This window comes from Serinus canaria, chromosome 11 (genome assembly GCF_022539315.1).
Source record: "Serinus canaria isolate serCan28SL12 chromosome 11, serCan2020, whole genome shotgun sequence".
Taxonomy (NCBI): Eukaryota; Metazoa; Chordata; class Aves; order Passeriformes; family Fringillidae; genus Serinus; species Serinus canaria.
This window is the reverse complement of record NC_066325.1, coordinates 3,523,777-3,544,052: the sequence shown is the minus strand read 5'-3', so window position 1 is coordinate 3,544,052 and position 20,276 is coordinate 3,523,777. Positions and strand designations below refer to the sequence as shown.

Genomic DNA, 20,276 nt, shown 5'->3' with positions numbered 1-20,276 from the left:
TTCAGAAGCTTCCTCAAACACGCTGCAGACCCAAGTGCTCAGGCAGCCACAGGAGCAGAAACGGCAATAATCACAAAGAAAACCCAACCAAGAAGTTACATGTTCAATGTTGCCTGTGCTTTACCTTCGGAACAGGCTTGATGGACCATCTGCAGGGTACTCGGAACCAGTTGTAGAGCTGGACTGTCTCAACCTGGCACTGCCCAACGAGCAGAGCGGAGAAGTGCAGAGTGTTCTTGGAGAGTTCGAGTGACAGCTCAGACACAGCGGCACGGAGACGGATGTTATATGTGGGGCCTTTTTTCACCTGGAGAAGGACAGAGAATTCAGCAGAGTGTACAGGTGACAGCTGCTGCTGTGCCCAGCCCGCTGCCTGCTGCCAAGAGCTGTGGTACCTCTATGGGCAGCAGCACATCGACGTCACCCCGTGGCTGCCGGATACTTTCAAAGCGCACGTCAAACGTCTTGGTGTAGCTGTGGGGCAGGCCCTGCACCTGGTCCAGTTCCATGCTGAAACCTTGAACAGATGAACACAAAGCCGCTGAGATACACAGGAAACACAAAATTTGTCATAAGCACGTTAAGGCCTTACAGGTGTCCTGGCTGAGAGGTCTGGCAAAAGCCCCACGCCGTGCTGTGACCTGGACAAAAACTTAAGAGTGCACCTGAACACCCCTCAGACACAGTGAGCCACTGTGTGATGGAAGGGCAGCCTTGCCTCAAGGCCTCTTTTGGAAACCTCTTTTGATCCACCAGAGGATCTCACAGGCTGTTTCCTCAATAAAGGCTGAATACAGGTGCTGTGACAGTGTGCTGAACTCCAAACAAAGTGCTTCCAAAACACATCAGACCCCGCTGGATGGCAAAATAAGCCCACAGAGTGCCCAAAGAAACTTGATGCTCATGGGAGCCAAGGGCTGAATATGCTGAGAGGTGACCAGGCTGATAAGCCCATCTGGCCTCTGTACAGGAGCATTAGGGCAGTCACAGGCATGCCAGGTCCCTGGGCATGGCTGGCCAGGATAGTTCTGCCTCTAAAGCTCCCTGCCTCCCAAGAGGCACTGAGAAGAAAAAGCTCAGAAACCTCCCCAAGTTCAATGGCTTTAGCTAATCTGTCTGAGACACCTCCTTCAAGCCCACAAGAAGTATCTCCAGCACTGCTTACCTGTGTCCTGCAGGACAGATGCATCGATCTGGAAGGACACTGGGATCTGCCCAGGGTTGGTGATCTCCAGAGTGCTTCTCTCAGTGAAACCCTTACGGACAGTGCCCATGTCCAGGACATACTCAGGCAGTTCAACTCTGCAAGGAAGATTAAGGACAGTCCTTAAACCACAGCCTGGCTATGCATCCAAGTGGATGGAGGATACAAATACAGTGGCTATTTCTTTATTCACTGCTGTAAAAACTCAGCTCAAGCCCATGAAACCCACGGCCTGACCACCTGGCAATGACTTTGGGAAGTCAGGAGGAGTGCAGGTCCCAGGATTTTTACCATTAGTAAACGGTACCTGAAAATTAGTTTAAAATGGACACTGGCCACAGCTCCTCTGCCATGAAAACCCAGTGTAAGTGAGCACACTAGGTCTCCACTGCTCTCAATGAAACTGCTTAGCCTGGAATACAGCCTGAGCCTGAAATTGCTTTGGGGCCTAGGAACAAGATTTGCCTGCACAAGAAATCTCCATTGCTCTGCAGCCAGATCACATGAGCTGTTCTGCAGAGCATCTTCTTCCTGAATTGAAGCCTCCCGTGCTTGTGCTGCATCAGGATGTTTCGAAGGGATGGATCAAGTCACCTAGATAAGCCCTGACATCCAGGCTTTAAGCCATCTGATGTTGGGTTTTAAAGGGTTTGCTGACATGTGCAGTTCCCTTCTCCTTTTGTTTAGTGTCACAGCTGCACAGCTGTTAGTTGGTACCAAGACATCAGCTGGGAGTTGTTTCTTTCAGAGCTAGTCAGCAGGAACAGAATTTAGGCTGTCTGGAAGGCCTTGAAGGCCTGCCCTGGCTCCTCCAGCTCTAGGGACAGAACCCCACACCTGGGGGGAGCTGAGCAGTCCAAAGCTCAGCGTGGGGCTGGGGAAGGGAGGACACTCCACTGCTCACATGCAGCGTGTCACAGCCACCAGGACCAGACCCTTTCTGGAGTCCAGGCTATTCCCAGCTTTGCAGACACAAGGAGCTCTCAGGAGAAGGGGACAAAGCTGGGTATTCCCCATGGGGCACCTTGGAGATGGGGATGGGAGTCCCAACTCACTTGACAAGGCTCTGGCACAGTTCTTTGTCAGGGAACTTGCTCTCTGGGGGATGGGGTGTGAGCTTTTCCTGCATCTCCAGAGCAGCCTTCTCTATCAGCTTCTTCACCACGTTTATCTGCTGCTGAGTGTTTGGCTGAAGAAAGGGAAGACAGGGGCTGGTTAGCAAAGGTCCTTGCCAAGGCCCAGCTTGCACTTGAGAAAGGATCCCACCCCGCTCTTGCTGGGAGGGGGTGTGGGGGTCCTTCCCTCTGGCTGCTCAGTGCCTGTGACACCTCCTGCTCTCTTAGCCAGGACCTCATCTCCAGAGAAGTAACTCCAGCATCTTTGCCTGCCCAGACACTGTTAGCAAAGCTGATCTGGCCAGACAGACAAGCCAGGAACCTTCCAGAGCTCCAGATACTTGCCTGCCCCCAGTCAGTACCAAGGCAGCTTGGACAAAAACTGTCTTGAAAAGGAACCAGGACCAAGCTGGTGCCTCTTGGAGATGAGCACCACCAGCACAGCCCCAGGGCACAACCAGGCAGCTGCTGTTAAGGCCTGTAAATCTGTCAGAGCTTGGGTTGGGACCAACAAACTCCCCAGCAACGACCTGCATCTCCTTCAAAGCACCATTAACTCCATCCCTGGAGCATGGCCTTCAGGATCTCTCCCTGGGGTAGCCAGGAAGCTGGTGCAGCCCCAGAGGAGACCATGACCAGAGTGGCAGCCCTAGGGGCAATGCTGAGGTGACACAAGGTTCTAAGTGGGCAGGAAGGTCCCAGGTGCCATCAGGGCACTGGGGAGCTGCTGTGAGCTGCAAGGGGCTCAGGTGACATGGAGAGGGTGGCATGTGCCAAAGAGGGCTGCAGCTGTTCTTACTGCAATGCCAGAGTCAAGCACATCAGGATTCAGGTTCCCAGTCTTCAGACTCAGACTCTTTGCAGTCTGAGTTTTTCGGGTCTGAGACTTCAAGATCCCAGTCTTCAGGCTCTGAATCTTCTTCCGAACAACGGATTTCTTCCTCTGACTGTGTTCTTGCACGGGTTTTATGAACTGTGTCAGAGACTTCTCATCTTTTTCATTTTCTGAAGGAAGAAAACATCCACAAAAGAGAAGTGTGAGCAAAGTGCCAGTCTTATTTAAGCTGGGAAGTCCCTGCCTCCCAACACTGGTTTCTTCCAGAAAGAAATCCCTCAAGCCATCTATGGAAAGTGGATGATGCTGCTCCTCTCTGAATCCTCATGTTTGCTCCCAACCATCTCCCTCCCCACAGAGGAGCATCTCATCCCCTGCAATGTCACACACATCCAACCCTGCCAGAAGCCCTGCCAGCCTCTCTTGCAGCCTTCCCAAGCCTTTCACCCTCGTCATCACCCTTCAGGACCCTGCCAGATGTGCTGGCAAGCTGGTTCCTGGGACAAAGCCCACGTGGGATCCTCTGCTCAAGACTCATGAAGCAACCAGGGGGCTTGAGTTGGTCTGGCAGTCCTGCAACCCTCCAGGCTCGCTGGAAGGGAGCATGAGCTGCCCTGTGGGCATATGGTAGGGAACAAAACCAGAGGGGCCCTTCCTGGGGGCAGACCCACCTTTGATGTTCCAGGGCAGGTTCATACAGATCATTGGAAAGGATGCTTCTCCTCTCAGACAAATATTTTCCGGGTCCAGGTCACCCACTTTAAGCTGGTAAGTCCTGGTGAAGGCTCCTGGTAATCCTAGCATGTAAGAGAATTCCAGCACTTGCTTCTCACCGGGTGCAATGGAGCCCTGCAGGGACAGAAGAAGAGGGAGGAATGCATCAGAGTGTTTGATGGGGATGGCTCAGGGGAAATACAGGCTGAGGAAACAGGTTCTCATCTAGAAGAAACCATCAGACCACATCCCCCATGAAATAAACACATTACAGTGTTGGCTTTCACAACTGTTAGAGTAAATACTATATGTTTTATAATGTTGACTTTTGTAAAAGAAGTTTTGCTAAAGTTTAGAGTTCTTTTAATGCAAATGTTGTGTTGTGATACCAATGTTGGTGAAGAATTGTTGTAATATTAACATTTAACCAATGAAGGAATGGAAACCTGTTGAATGTGTCAAAAAGTAACAAATGACTAGGACAACTACACATGCTCCAAAAAGGCGGGAGGGAGGAGGAACTATGTTAAAATATTTCAATATATATAAGCATTTGTAGATATGGATTAGGCTGATGCAATACTCAGAGTATATAAGGGGTGTTGCTGTGTTGACTGGTCTGTGCCTCTGGCTAAGCACCCAAGCCAAGCACCCAGCGCTGTTACTTCTGCTTTGTCCCCTATTGTCTCTTATTAAATTTTCTTTAAATTTTAACTGAGGAGTGGCCTTCATTTTTCATACCTTCTACCTTCCTTGTGCCCAAAAAGTCAAGCATCTGATCCCGGGGTGCCGTGTGTCCTCCCCATGGCTCATAAGGCTGCAGCCCCAGCACAGCCCGATGTGAGCACAGCCCTGCTGCTGAAGGGGTTTGCCCTCTGCGAGAAAGAGCCCGCCTCATCAAAAAAAGGCTCTTCTGCTGCCGCTATGCAAGGGAAGTTCCCACACTAAGCAGGGCCAGCAGCTCCTCTCATCCCTTGCAGGAGACAGGCATGAAGAAATGGGAAAGCCAAACACTTCCTCTTCCCACTGCAAGGAGGGACAAAGGCAGGAATGCTGCTTCGGCTCAGACATCCAGGCAGGACTGAGAAGTTTGGACAGCAGTGGGATGCTGCAAATTTTTCTCGGTGCTCTTCCAGCCCCGCTGCTCCCTGGCCCCCTCACTGCCTCACAAAGCCGCTGCACAGCAACAAAGCTGGAGGAGGCAGGGAGCATCAAGCCTACGTAAGGGATATGTGACCACACAGCCTGGGTGAGGTGACCCTCAGAAACGCTCCAGTGCCAGCACAGCCCGAGATCTCAGCCGTCGGAGTCCCCAGAGTGACTGTGAGCAACCAATTAAATTTTAAGTTATGCCACAACATATGATATAAATCCACTTTCTGACATGGGGAGAAAAATTACTATAGGGGCTGTAGACGTGCTGGGAGCCTTAACACATGCCACGTGTAAAGGAGATCGCAAGGAGAAAATGCAGGCAAGCTCCGTGCCTGGGGGGCTGCAAGCGACCTCCCCCTTGGAGGTGGGCAGACCGCGAAGCCCGGGAAAATTTTTCCCGTCTGACCGTCTTCCTAAAATGGCTGAGTTACGGGAGGAATCTTAGAATCTACAAGCAGCTAACGCTTTCCCCTGCCATTCTTGTTATTTTGTGGGCTGGGAGTACCGGCAGGGTCCAACTCCCTGCAGAGCCTCTTCCTCCCGGTCTGTCCACGCTGCTGTCGCCGCTTCCCGGCTCACCACGGCAATCCAGTGCTCCGCTGCTTCCCCGAGGGAGCAGCCGCGTCCTGACCGTGACAAGCCGCGGCTGCTGAGCCCGGCCCGGCCTCAGCCCGCGGGTCAGCCGGCCCCGCCGCCGGCCCGTGGAGCCCGGCCCCGCCGCGGCGGGCACGCACCCTGGTGCGGCTGGCAGCACACTTGCTCCATGTGCCGAGCAGGACCCGACAGAGCGCCCCAGGGCTCTAGCGGTGACGCTCTGTCCCTGTCCACTGTTGCTCTCTCCGTTTCTCATTTTCTCTCTCGCTCTCTTTTCTATCCCCTTCTGGTCGGGACCGTGCCCTTTCCTTACCAATAAGCAGTTTTCAGATATAACGCTGCATTTGTGCCTTATTTTCATCTGAGAAATCTATCAAAAAGAATTCTCCTCTGCTCCCCTTACAGCAGGACAGACAATGGCCAACACACTTTTGCCTCCCACCGGGGTCTGCCCTGTGACAGCAGAGCCACCCACCAGCCTAGGCCGTGGATGAGTCTGTCAGGAGAGCACTTGTTTGACCTTCTCTGGCCCCTGCAGAAATGGCTTACAGCTCTGTCTCTCTCATGGCTGGGTTTGGGGTTTTCCCCTCCGACTTCTTTCCCCCTTCCCACCCCGGCTTTTTTCCCTTTAAAACTCTCCCGGGCCACCTGACACAGGGCTGGGGTCAGTCACTTGTGCTACTTACAGTGGTGGGGTTGACCAGAAACACACCAGGCAGATGCTGGTCTGCACTGCTAAGGTTTAGCACCCAGCTGAATTCACTCCTGCAAGTGTTCTCCAGGGTGACCTTGCTGTGATGAATTTCATTAAACATCTGGAGAGAAGGCACAGGAGAGAGAAGTTACAGACCCAGGACTGCTGCTGGGAATCTCCTTCCTCTCTCCTGGGGTTGAAAGCAGACACATCATGGGAGCAGGCACCAGGGAGGAGATAAGGGCACTTGGGAACCTGGGGAAGCCCCAGGCACAGGGCACCTGTTATGAATTTCTTGTTAAAATGTTTGGGGAATGGGGAGTTATTTGTTGTGGGGGAAGGGAAAATGGGGAGTTATTTGCTGTGGGGGAAGAGATGGAGTCCAGGACTTGGTGGGGGCAGAGGGTGGACAATTCAGAGAGTGATTGGGCCGGAGCACCAATCAATATGATTGGTCCAGAATGAACATCGGTAAGGACCAATCAAAGTGCCCGAATTCCACCAATCGGTGCACGGATCCAAAACCCACCAATCCTGGACCAGGGATGCTTATAAAAAAGGGGGTTTTCCGGCCTGCGGGGTTTCTTTTTCTGTTCTGGGCAGTTCTGTTCAGTCCTGTGGAGTTCTGTTCTGTTCTTTTGTTCCTCCTTCAAGCTGTTGTGTGGGGATCTGGGCTTATCCCGGATCCTCTGTTCTCTCTGGCTTGTGTTTTAATAAACGAGAACCCTTTTCAATCGCTGAAATTTGGCCTCGTTCACTTTTCCTAACACCTGCACAGGACCAGGGAGCTCTGGCAGCACACAGAGGTGTGGTAACAACCATGTGAGGGCCAGCAATAAACGAACCAGGGGACATGGGCTCTCTGCACTCTGAGGAGTCACCAACAGCCAGGAGAAACAGAGACAGCACTGAGGCATTCCAGAAGAAAAGGCACCTGCATGCAAGCATTGGCAAGCAACATGCATGCAGCAAGGGAGTCACACAGGGCAACACAGACAGGGCCGGCAGTTGGAAATATCTGTGGGCTTTCAACTGAAAAAGAGTGAAGTGGGGATTATGCTGGGACAGTCTCTCCAACTGTAGTGACAGGAAGCCCAACTTCTTCCCTTGATTATTGTGTGGATTAAGCAAGAGCTTTAGACAAGAGCATCTCCTTGGAGGTCAGGCTTTAGGAGTGGATCAGCAGAGGGATATCTCAGGGACACATCCCACAGAGCAGCCCCACTGGGACCCTGCCTGCCCCAGGAGGCAGTGTCAGGTACCCTGAAAAAAGAGGCGTTCCCAGCATTGTGGAGAGGGTTGGAGATGGCCATTTTAAACCAGCCTGGGTGCCAGATGTGTCCCTCAAAGGTTGTACTTCCAAGCCCCAGAGCCAACAAAGGGGCTGGGAAGGGGAGGGAGCCCTGGACCGAGGTGGGCAGGAGCCCACCAAGGCAAGGAGCTGTGCCAGGGGATGTGTGTGCTACCTGAGAGCCACAGTCGATCTCCCGGGGGCTCAGGGAGTAGCTGACACATGAGGTCTCCCCGGTCACCAGCACCTCGTAGGTGGGGCCTCCCTCCACGTGGCACAGCACCGTGACATTGGAGGTGGTGTTGAAGCCGCTAGAGAAGGTGAAGGAGACCTGCTGGCTCTCTCCTGGCTGCAGCACACCTGACAGTGGCACAATACTGAGAACCTGGATGGAGGACAGAAGAGATTGAGATGCTGAGCATGGAAATGGATGCAGAAGAGCATCTTGGAGCAAAGTGCAGCTGTACCTAGAGGGGCCTATTCCCCAAACACTGCCAGAATCATCCTAATCTTATCCTGCGTCTGTGCCACTGACCAGTGAAGGGACCATGGGGGAAATCTTCTCCCGTACTCACAGATCAATGCCTTAATTAATACACTACATTAAAGTAAATGTCTCCTGCCAGTAGAAATTCTCTCTGATGCATGATTTGCCTTTAAAAAGCCTTTCTTGCTGCTTTTAGAAAAGCTGGACACTCAGAGTGAGAGCTCTTGGAGCTCAGGGAGCTCAGAGAAGAACTCTAGCCCAGCTCATCTGACTCCTGAGGCTTTTCCCCTTTCTCTCTGAAATATATGCTGTGTTCTCAAGGTGCCTCAGCAAAAGCTCCTGCAAAAATTTCCTATGAGATGAGGTCCAGGGGGAGCAATGCCCTCCATAGGTGCTGCACAGCATCCTTGGGCAGCCCTAAAATGTATTCTGCACAGCCTCTCCAACAACCAGTTGCTTCAGCAGCACTTTGTGATGGGCCTGGAGGGACATGAGGCCCCTCTGTGGCCAATGCTGAGGGCCACCAGTGGCACTGGGAGCTCCAGCCACACTGACAATGTGCAAGCGAGACAGATTTCCTCTTACCTCCTCCACTTCGAGGGGAGTGTGCATTACATCCATGGTGGATTTGACTCCCACGAGACCTACTGGGATGTAATACCGTCCACGACTTTCTGGTGGCACCTGAAAACAAAGCCATTTTCTATGCTAGGAGGAAGAGACAGCCACTTTGCAAAGTCTCACTTTATAAGACAGCTTCAGGGCCACCAACACCAGCTCTTGGGTGAAAGCAGAGACCTGCACACAGGTAGTCTGGGTTGGGTTGGGAAGAGAGTACATGGGGATCAGGACTCATCAGAGCTTGCTCTGGGAAAGAAGCTGGAAGTCTTACCATGGTGGTGCAGATAAAAGCCTCATCTTACATTGTGAAGAAAACAAGGCAAAAAATCCCACACTCAGCACAGGTCTGTAGGAGTGAGCTTCTCCAAGAAAAATTCTCCTATTTCTCCCTCCCACTCACCCCATGTCCAGCCACTGGCCCTGCTGCCTGACCAGCCCTCAGGACACAGGACAGCAGGGCAGCAAAAAGGGAGGTCGGCAGCACAAGCATGACTTGGTGCTGGCAGGCTGGGGAGACAGCACAAACACTGGGTGGACAAGAAAATCTACCTCTGCTCCTGAAGACTGGGCAGGATCCCGCGATTCTTTCAGGGCTGTGAGTGGCTCCTCTTTTCTGATCCTGAAGCGTCTCCTTCGAGATACTGAGGAATCCAAACTGGCTCTCTTCTCCTTTGGTGGTTTGGGTTGGAATTTAGGTGGGAAAAGCTCATATCTGGAATATAACATAACTATGAACAGGGAGCTGCAGTGGGAGGGAGGGACACCTGCATGAGCAGCTCCTGGTCAGGATGCAGCCCCTGGCTGGGTGCTGGCACGTTGAACCGAGAAATGGTTTGATCCAGCCCTTCCCAATCCAGGCTGGAGCAGCTCTGCTCTAAAGGTAGCCCAGGGATGACACCAAGGTAGCAGTGGTGCAGCAGCTGCAACTGCTTCCATTGAGGAACTACAGAGGACAGGGATTAACACCTTGTGGGGAGTCAAAAAGCACAGTGGGAGCAGAAAAGACAGAGAAGGCAAGCAAAAAGGTGAGATTTGAGGCACCAAGGGGCAGACCTGGCCACTGAGGAGCCAGCACAGCCCCCAGTGCCCAACGCCAGAAACTCTGCAGCTCCACCAGGGATTTATCAGAAATGTTTCCCTGACAGTGTTGGGGGGTTGGGTGACATTTTCCAACACTCCCAGGTGACTCAGGTCACATTCCCCATTTTAAACTGAACCAGGTGCTCAGGGTAACTCTGCTTGTGTTTCTAATGCCACGTAAGGGACATAGTTGAGCCATGCCTGCCTGTCACCTGCTGAGCTGCATGTGCTCCCCACAGTCAAACACCACCTGGATGCTCCATTCCCAGACAGGTATTCAGGGCCTGGAATGACCTGCTCCCCAAAGAATCACTGCCTTCAGCTCTGTAGCTTGTTACCTAAGGCTGGCTTTCATTTCTGGATGAGGTGCTCTCTCATCATAACCCCCAAGAGATCCCTACTCATCTATTCCAGTCTTTAGTTTTAATGAATGGTTTGAGGCAACTTCCCAGCACCACGGTGCCCAGACAATGACATTTTTCACTCTAAAGTAGAAACTCTCTAGGAGGCAGGGGATAGGAGATCATGTGATGAACGAGTCCTGCTGTCAAGCAGTACAGAACCCATAAGGGATATGTTGCAGTAAGGAAAAGTCAAAATGAGTAACAAGTGTCACAAAAAAAGGGAGTGAAGAATCCGAGGTGTCCACTGAAAGCTGACCCCTGGGAAAGAAATCATCCTGGCAGTAAAGGAGTTGTCTCAGCAAAGAAGGAAAGGGAAGGCTGTTCAGCTGGCTGTTCAGCATCAGCCCAGGCACTAAGTAGCTCTTTGTCTGGTGTTGGGACTTTCTGGGCATCCTCCAGCACAATGCAAGGGAGGAAGGCAAGGAGCAGAGAGCAGCTCCTGCAGAGAGGACCCATCCCAAAGCAGATGGGCCAGAAGGGCCTCCAGCAGCACTGTGGGAGCTGGGACTAGGAGCCCTTCATCAAGGTGGACATTGCCTCAGGCCACAGAGGTCTGAGAAAGCAGCTTTCACCCCAGCTTTCCTTCCCAGGGGAAACCACTGTGGGGGCTACGCAGCACCAAATTGGTGGAAAACCTCTTCCCTAAGCATCCAGCCTGAGCACAGCTGGTCAGCGTTATTTGCACAAGAAAAAGTCAGAAGCAGTCTGTCAGATCCTAGGCAAACAGATTTCTTCTTTGCCAAGTACAAGCAGGACACCAGGAAGAAGAGCTTCAAGGAGAGGGCAAAGGTGCACATACCTCAACCTGTAAACCTGGCTCTTGGAATGGAATGCCCAGTGATACTCCACGGGAAGGGAGCTGCAGTTGGTCATCTCCAGAGAACGCACTTCTTTAGTGCCAGCCACGATGCAGCCAAACTCCAGGGAGCTGGGCTGGATTTGGAGATTTGGGAAGTGCACTTCTCCCCGAAGGACGATACGCTCCACAAAAGGATGGCCCCTGACCATGTCTATGTTCAGAATCTTCTCTTTTTTCCAGCTCTTAAAATCCAGTTCGTAAGCTGGGTCAAATGCAACATAGAGATGACAGGTCTCCCCTACATCCACTCTCACAGGCTGCAAGGAGATGAGCCGTAATTAATCACCTGTGGCATGATGTCCCAAGGTCTGACAGCATGAAACAGTAAATGCTCAAAGTGACCCCAGCATGGGCTTCTCAGTTCATGGTTCATTTCTCTACAGCAGGAGTCTGTCTGCAGGCACCACAGTCCAGTCCAGGATTCCCTCAGGCTCCCATTTCTGTGCTCAGCCCCAATACAAGGGGGTGGCTGCTGGAGAGCTGGCATGCTTTCCAGGAGACACCTTTACTGCATGGCTTGCCCAGACCCAGCTGCCTGCTCCCTTCTCCCTGTGCCTTAAAGCCAGGATGGATCTCCTCAATTCAGATACTATTTTGATTCCTTCAGGAGCTGTGCTGATGCAGCTCAGGCCAGTCCACTGCTGATGCTACAGAATAAACTTCTTGACTCAAGGATCTCCCAACAGAAAGGCACCACCACATCCCTCCTCTTCAGACCCCACTGGAGGAGTCCAGGGCTGCTCACCTGGCCATCTGGGAGGGGCTGCTGGTCCTCATCACAGACCAGGAATGGCTGCTCCAAGTCCAGCATAAGATCCAGTGGCAGCAGGCAGGTGTTTTTTAAAGCCAAAGGCTGGTACTGCAGTGTCAGGACATCACTGGGTTTCTATGGAAACAGGATAAGGAATAACAGATAAGGAAAACCAGCCTCAACTAGCCACAGACCTTCTTTTGCTTCTGCTGCATCTCACATTCTTCAGCCCCAGAAGTGCATACATCTCTATTTACCCTTTCTATTTGTTTCTACCCTTCCAGGAGGTTTTTCTTTATAGCAGATGCTTTTCATCTTTAGAAACCACAGCATCATCTGGGGGCCAGGAAAACACTCCCACGTACAGATGAGGGAATAGGCTCCTGAGAGGAGGTGGCTGCTTGAACAAGATCTAAAGCAGAATGGGAATCCAGCCCATTTATCTCCAGTTTTGTCTTTCTGTTGGGCGGAACAGCACTAGATGGTCCTCATTCACATACAGTCATTTCTCACAGCCTTACTGGCTCTAGCAGCCTCATAAAAGCCCAGGCTCTTCCTTCCTGTCTATGCACTGTGCTGGGCTTCCTGCATGGTTTAGAGAAACCAGAGACTTTGGGAAGCTAGTTCTGCATGTACTCATTTCAAACAGGTGCTGTGCCCCAGTATGCCATAAATCAGTTTGTGTGTGTGGCAGGTAGAATCAGAGAGAGCTGAAAAGCTCCTAAATTATATCTGAACTGCCTGTTCCAGGGGGGATTCTGTACTTCGGGGAAGCCTGGGAACCACAGGAGTGGCCTGAAACTACAGAAACCAAAGGATGAAACATCTTCTCTTTTTCAGACAACTTTCAGGGGAGGGAAAGGTCATGCTGGAGCTGGGATCCTGAGACTAAAGGGCACCTGCTCTGCCCTCAGTGTTATCCCTGCAGTTGCAGGATGTCTGGGGTCCTTTGAAGCAGGTGAGACTTAGGGAAATGCACAGAGCTGTACTATATAACTAAGCCATAAAGCATCCACGCCAATAGCAGAGAAGGCAAAGAGACACATGAGATGATGAGTTTTTCCTTGTCAGCCTGAGGACTTCACAGGAATCTCCATTTTTCCCAGCATCCCTACAGCATCAGTGTACAGACATCACCATGCCTTGGAGCATCCTCCAAAACCTCCCTTTACAGTGAGCAGAGAAATTGGCATTTCTCTGGAAGTGGCCATGATCCCCCTTGGCAGTGCAACTGTAACTGCAATTTTACTTTGGGGAAATTAAATACCAGTCTCATCTCTAAAAGCATCTTCACTCACTTTACAAAGTGCCTCAGGAAGGGTAAAGAGGGGCTTTAACACAAGCACACAACCCCCTCAGCCATGCTGTTAAATGCCAGGATGCAAGCCAGACTTACCTTGTTCACAAGGAAAGAGAATTGTCTTGCTGACACTTCTATAGAGGGGTGAATAAACTTGCAGGTGAGGACTGTTTCTATTATCTTCTCTGTCCTGCTGGTTATCCCACTGACAGCTTCACACATCACATAATAGTGCACCTCCTGCACAAGGAAAGAGAATTGTCTTGCTGACACTTCTATAGAGGGGTGAATAAACTTGCAGGTGAGGACTGTTTCTATTATCTTCTCTGTCCTGCTGGTTATCCCACTGACAGCTTCACACATCACATAATAGTGCACCTCCTGCATGCTAGAGTCTCTTGTCAGCAGTAGGTGGTGGCAGGGCATCCAGTAAATGCCCTGCATTGGTCAGCACCCACCACCCACCCCAGGCCCTACTCCTGCCACAGAGTTATGGTCACTGCCCCCTTTTCTTCCTGCCCCCTTTTCATCCAGCAAATGCCCTCCTCCATTGGCTCAGCACCCACCACCCACCCCAGGCCCTACTCCTGCCACAGAGTTATGGTCACTGCCCCCTTTTCTTCCAGTGATGCAGCTTATCTATTCTGTGCTCAATTGTCTGTATCACTGCACCCCAATAACCACAAAAGGCACTTGTGAGATGCTCCCTCCCTTCACATGACTTTTGTTTTACTCCATGCTTACCCCAGATAAATCACTTGGCACTTACTTAATTCAATTTCTTTTTGGGCTCTTAGTCTAAGTGTAACCTATTTCTCTGTCCTTCTTTGCTGACTAAGCATGCAGTACTGTTTGCCCCAAAAGAGCAATACTTCCTTCCATCCCTGCTTTGGGATCCGCACTGAGTTTTGGTAGCTGTGCAATCACAATAAAGCTGGTCTGATGGTGGCCAGCAAGGAAATCAACTGTGCTGCCACAGAAACGTGTGGTCTTACATCAGTTTTGTGAAGGCCCCTGCTCATTTCCCCAGGCAAATGCCAAGGGACTGTGGAGCAAGCCCAGGGGAGGGGATCTGATGGCTCCCCAGGCTCAGCCCGTGGTGGGGACCTCACCTGTGGGATGCGGGAGAAGCCTCGCAGCACCAAGTCCTCAGACTGGCCTGACTTCAGGCCCATCGACACTGGCTCCAGCCCAAACACGGGGCTGGCACGTTTGGGGCTCTGGGAATCATCCTGGGAGCTGCTGAGGTCTGAGGCCCTCTGGCCCTCCTCCTCAGGTGGGCTGTAGCATGCCACACTCCAGAAGAGCTGATGGTAACGGCGGCCCTTGTTTGTTACTTTGAACCGATGAAAACAGGGAACGAGGCTAGAATAGAAGGCAGGATGGAAAATCTGCTATTTCCTTGGTCATCAGATTGCTCCCAGTGAGCAATCTGAGGTGTTAATAGCTTGGAGACTGTCTTAATTTCCAGCTCTTAATGTGGACCAGAAGTAGTGTCTGATAAGGTGCCCTTCTGATGTCATTATTGCAAAGAGAAATATGTTTACAATGGTAATGTAACATTTTCCAGGTGAGGCTAAGTGGACGTGGTGTTTTCCCCCAAAATGTTTGTTCTGGGGTGATTCATACTGTTGCTGTATTTTGTATTAATCTGTGCCCAAAACTGTAAGCGAATCTTTGAGATCCTGCACTTGGGGACCTTGTGTGTGGGGGTATGATTGCAGACATGTCTAAAAGCCGGCTCGGAGGCAGTTTCTGGATGACCCAGCAGCTGGTAAAAATCATCTGCCTGCTCCAGGAGAGGACAGCGGGGGAGCAGAGCCTCTCTTGTTCATAGTAGCTCTGGTTTTGCACTGCTAGCCATTTGTAGAAACTTCATTTTGCATTAGAAACTGTCTGAAAGTGAACTTTGCCAACTCTGCTGGCAGTTGAGCGAGGTCCTGCAGAGCAGGGCAGCAGCAGAGCCCATGAACAGCACAAGGAAGAGGCGGCAGCGACGGTGTGGACCCCGCACAAACCAGAGAGTTTCCAGCTGCCTCTGGAACTGCTCTGTGGGCTCCTGCCTTGCCCGTGGAGGTTGTCACCCTCCTGTCTCTTTGTTCCCAGGGCCCCTGCTTGCCGTTTTGGAAGGGAAGGGTCTAATGCCACCCTCCCTTGGTCCCTCAGCCACACGGAGGGAGGGACTGCCTCATCCGGGTGCCATTTCAGGAGCCTTTTGCTCTGGGGGAGCCTATGAACTCATAACTTGATCAAGTGAGGACAGCAGTGTATTAGAACTAAAGACAATTCAGTGGCAATTTAGCAACTGGTTTCTCTGTCAGTGGCTTTTGAGGGTGTCTAACAACTCTCAACTGGCCATCACGTGTTTCTAAAGGAATCTCTGCCTTCAGAGAAGGAGTCAGGGCTTTGGACACTGAAGAAGACCTTGCCTGAAGGACTACAGCAAAACTGCTCCTTGTTGAGACAGGAGGAGAGGTGGGAGTGGAGAGATGTCCTACCTGAATTGGTATCCCAAGTTGAGCTCTGGGGCGAATGGCTTGTCTATGACAACCGTGGTGCCAGTGCCCAAAGCCACCAGCCCGAAGGCTGTCCAAAGGCTGTTCCCAATGAACAGCTCGACAGGGGCAGCAAAAGGCCCTGTGTCATCCAGGGTTACTGTGACAGACACAGGCACCTCACCCCCAGCAGGGATCACTCCTTCTCTGGGTTCAATGGCACAGCAGTGGGGTTTGCGAACCTGTAGGACAAGCATAATTTGCATTTAGGAAACCATACACCCTGGTCTCTTGTGGGGTACAAGAAAAGAAAGACTAAAGAGGGGATGATAAAAATCATAAAGGCTTAAAATCCCCAAAATACAGTACTGGGCAACAGCAGAGCTCATACATCCTGTATTTTCCCCTTCTTTAATGGACTCACCTAATTAACCCAGTTTTGCCCAACCCAAGGGATGCTTATCCTCAGGAGAGTGTTCCTTCCCCATCTTTCTCTGGAGTGTGTGCCAAGGAAAGCTGCTTTCTCTTTCCTGGCTTCTCACAAAGGCTCAAGGCCAGAGGAAGGCAGGACTGCTCAAATCCCACTGCAGAAACCACATGCCTGGAAGATACTGCTGAGAGCCTGAAGAATGCCTCTGCAAAACCAGTTGTGCAAAACCCCAACACCAAACTATTCTTTCCCAAGGGGCCATCAGTGCTTCTCAACATCCCCTGAAGGACTGAAGCCCTCACTCCCCACCCATCATCAGCCGCAGAGAGGTGCCCCAGTGCCCTCTGCTTTGGAAAAGTCACCTCCAAATGGTTAGAGCAGAGCAGGAAAGCAAGAAGCAGAAAGAAAACTGGATGCATGTGCTCTGTGGGCATGGCCCACTCTTCCAAAGAACTCTTGTCATCTGCTTTCTCATGGACTTCACAGACTGGGCAAGAGAGCTGGAAGCTGCCCAAGGGAGGGAGGAAAGGCCTTGCACCAGCACAGCTGTACAGACACAGCTCTGCAGGTCTGGCCCTGGTAGGAGCATGTGAAACCCAACCTTTACACACCATGACCACCCAGCCAAGGTGCACTGCTCCCTGCAGAGGCTGAAAGCAGAACTCCACTGTGGAGTCAGGAAAAGCTCTCCTGGAAAAACCCCTCACTTAAGGGTTACATTTATCTCCCAAACAGCTGGAAAAGCAGCAAGAGGAAATTCACACCCCTCCTCCTTGGCTCAGGAGGCTGTGGCTGGACTCTCCACATGGCCTGATGCTTTACCCACAGACACAAACAAGTCCTTAGTATCAGGTTTTAACCAGCTCCACAAGTTCAACACACCCAGCACGAAGAAGAACAAACCTCAAGCCCCTCATAGATCTCCCCCTCCAGCAGACATCCCACCCAGTCCCAGGCCCAGCCCTTCCTGGCTGCACCAGCCCTGCTCCCCCTGCCAGGGGAGCAGCCCCAGCTCCTTCTGCCCTATACAGCCCCCACGTATTAGGCAGCCTTTCTCTGCAGCTGGTCCCCAAAGATGCTCTTCAATAGCACAGAGATCCCAGGCTGGGGGAGTGCACAACCCCCACACTTGTCTTTGCGTGGACAGCCCAGCTGGCTTGACCCACAGGAGGTGTGAAAATTGCCTCCCCACGAGCAGTCTGAGGACAGACCTCACACCCTGCTCTCTACTATTAACAGCAGTTTGGCATGAAGCAAATGCAGATGGACAAGGAAGCCACAGTGAAATCCATGCTCTGGGCAGCAAAGGACCACAGGTTTCTCTTGATTGCAGAGCTCCAAAAATGTGACACACAAAGCTAAAGACCTTCCGTTAAATTAAGGGAGAACTTGTCAACACAACCCCGATTCATTTCTGCTCCAACATCTCTGCACCTGACTTCACTGAGGGGTGCCCCAGCTAAAACCACTCCAGAGCCAGGTTCCTCTTGCCTTGCTCAGATGGAAATCTTGCATATGAAAACCAAGTCATGGCTGCTACCGACCAGTCCATTTCCCTGGAAAACAGCCCCACAGATACTTACGACCTCCATCCTGAAGTCTGCAGGGACGAGACCTTTGTTGAAGAGGGTAAAGCTGCGTGAAGTAGGCTGAAGTGCTGGGATCTTGCCAAACTCTATCAGCCTTGGACTTGGGTAGATTTCTGCCAGCTTTCCAGAGCTCTGTAATTCTACTCTCTGTTCCAGGAAGCAGGCAAGAAAGATTTCAAAAAAACCCCAAATCATACCACAACAGGGAAAGCTAAAAAAACTTTAATAGCTCAACCCCACTCAAGTTATTTCTTTAGGGACTGCTTCCACTCTCCAACTGAAATGCTAGGCTTTTGGGGAAATAAAATAAAAAATTTATATGCACCTCCAAATGAAAAAGGATTAAGGTATAAGAAACATTCCAACAACAAATTATTGGCCCAAAGCTAAAAGCTTTGCAAGGAATTTCTAGTTAAGATGAGGCCAACAGTTAAACAACTGGTTATTCTGGTGCGGAGAAACCCTCCTCTTTAGGGTAAGCAGACTGATGGTTGAAAGCAACTGTTTTGTCAAACTTCAGCTTGCACTGCCTGTCCTGGCACAGCTTGCATTGCCTGTCCTTCCTGGTGACTGGTTTACATGCAGTGCCACAATGGCCCAGGTTCAGATGTTTGGTGCCATCCAGGGAATTTAGCATCCTCATTTCCAATGTTTTAATAATAAGTTTAAATCTTTCTCCAACTACTCTTCAAATGCCAGCTTTCCTTTCTTTTACAGAAAGCTCAAGGTTCCCAGAAATCTTCTGACTTCCTTTTTGTGCTCAGAGAGATGACAAGACTTTTAAAACAGATGTTTCCAAAATTAATAGCATTAAAGATTAATTAACTAAAATAATCCTTAATTCCATCTTAGATGAACTACCTTCTGTGTCAGACACTGAGATTACCACCTATGAGGCATGAGCTCTTTGTGCCACCCATCCCTCCTGTCCTCCACAGCAGTCTGTGCTTGTTTTCCCCAGCAGAATTCCTGTCCCTGTGCTCCCTGCCAGGAGCAGTTGCCCACAGGCACACAGCTCCCCTTGCACTCACCAGGGGGTTTCTCTCATCCCCAAACACACCAATGAGAACATTGGTGCGATGCTCGCCCAGCGCCTGCACTTCGATTATAACTGGGATCTCTGCAAAGCTGTGAGGCTGAACAATCCCACAGGGCTTGGGGCTGGAGTAGAATACAGGAGAGTTCTCCTTGCGTTTCTGGAAGGGACAGAATCAAATACAACTTTAGAGGGACCTCTGAAGAAACCTTAAACTCCTTAACATCCACTGCAACAGCAAATTACTCATGTTTAAAAATCCCCAGGACAAAGGTAAAAGGCACGAACAAGATGCAAAAATTGTAGGCTTAAGCACTCCCAGGGGATGCTGCAAGGAGGCTGCCAGCACAGGCACTGGTGTCTGTGGATGCAGCAGCTTTTCACAACCCTCTAAGATCTCCCACAAGAAAATACCCTGAGGACTGAACAATAACTGTTTCCTCAGGAGGTTAAACTGCCTCCTAAAGTTTACATCAGGTAGGATCCTGTTCTCAGCAGATCTTTAAGATTGAATAAAAACCAGCAAGGCCTTATCCAAACCCTTTCTTGCCCCAATAATCTCCTCAATAATATTTGACAGGAGGAAGTGGATGTGATGCCAAACCTGGGGAATAAGCCCATAGCAGCCAGGAAGGTCGGTGTTATTACAACGAGGAACTTCCTCTCGTATGGCACCTTCAGGTGGCACTCATCGTAGAGCAGGATTTCAGGGTACACTCGCAGCTCAGGAACGACACATCTGGGCAAAGAGATGACCCCAAGGGAATCAGAGATACTGGGAGAATGGAGAACATTACCCCCAAGACTGTGAAATGGAGCAGAACACTGGTCACTATCAAATGGACATTTAACAGCCCTCAGTGATAAATTGCCTTCTAAGTTTTCCCACTCAAACAGGTCTTGTCAAGGAGGGGCAAACCCTGAGAGGCAGCACCAGAGGCTGCCAAGTGCCCCAGGCAGAGCACTTTGTGCCACAGCTGCCTCAGCCCCTCCTTTGCCCAAGAAGGCTTGCAAGGACTCCTGTAACAGTCCAGTGATCCATAAGCTCTGGGGGAGCCTTCCCAACAAGGGTCAGTGCTCACTAAGGCTCAAGGAACACAGAGCTCCAGTGTCTCAGGAAAAATGACTCCCTTCTCTCCCATGGTGCTGTTGCCCTGCCTGAGAACTCAGCTCTTTGCCCCAGCTGCCCCCCAGAGTGGCTGATCACCCCCTCCCAGGTCCTACAGCTCCCTTGGTCCTTCACTCCACAGTTCCATGCACTGACTGTCCCCTTGCTTGACAAGTTCCTCTTGCTTTAGAAAATGGCTGCCCAGGCACTGACTGTATGGCTCTGCCTGGGACAGGGAACAGCACCAGGGAGCTGCATCTCTCTTGGCATTCAACTGACACCCACAGCAGCACAGCAGGATGGAATTCTGCTGCAGCAACAACGACTTTTGGTTTAAGTCTGAGAACGTTAAAGCTCAAAATGGGAAGCAGAGGGAAGGAGAAAAACTAGAGCTGACCAGCCACATTAAGGGCTGCTTTCTCCTCATAAGATCTTGCCCTCACCACTCTTGCTGTGAGCCACTTTCCCCTGCCATGTGCTCTCATGAACAGAAGGAGAGCCTGACTCTCAGCAG

The 20,276-nt window shown here is 51.1% G+C and overlaps 2 protein-coding genes across 2 annotated transcripts in view; one reads left to right on the top strand and one right to left on the bottom strand.

Moving 5' to 3' along the window:
• LOC103821197 (HYDIN axonemal central pair apparatus protein) overlaps positions 1 to 20,276 on the top strand; it is a 163,901-nt gene that overhangs the window by 81,453 nt on the left and 62,172 nt on the right. The window lies entirely within an intron of this gene.
• On the bottom strand, positions 1,181 to 14,352 carry LOC108964758 (hydrocephalus-inducing protein homolog). The gene is made up of 11 exons (XM_050978869.1): positions 14,217 to 14,352; positions 13,201 to 13,344; positions 11,799 to 11,939; positions 10,994 to 11,310; positions 9,260 to 9,422; positions 8,675 to 8,773; positions 7,778 to 7,987; positions 6,304 to 6,432; positions 3,826 to 4,003; positions 3,119 to 3,324; positions 1,181 to 1,302 (listed from the first exon to the last, which is right to left on the bottom strand). Exons 1-11 carry the CDS (start codon positions 14,277 to 14,279, stop codon positions 1,297 to 1,299), a joined length of 1,656 nt encoding a protein of 551 aa, XP_050834826.1. The 5' UTR covers positions 14,280 to 14,352; the 3' UTR covers positions 1,181 to 1,296.

Bases quoted from the DNA above. Each gene is read 5' to 3' on its own strand.
- LOC108964758 (XM_050978869.1), bottom strand. From the start codon at position 14,279: ATGGGCCTGAAGTCAGGCCAGTCTGAGGACTTGGTGCTGCGAGGCTTC. The intron at 11,940-13,200 runs GTAAGTCTGGCT...CTGTTTCCATAG, and splicing joins TCTCTTTCCTTGTGAACAAG to AAACCCAGTGATGTCCTGAC. The intron at 11,311-11,798 runs GTGAGCAGCCCT...ATCTCCTTGCAG, and splicing joins AGCCCCTCCCAGATGGCCAG to CCTGTGAGAGTGGATGTAGG.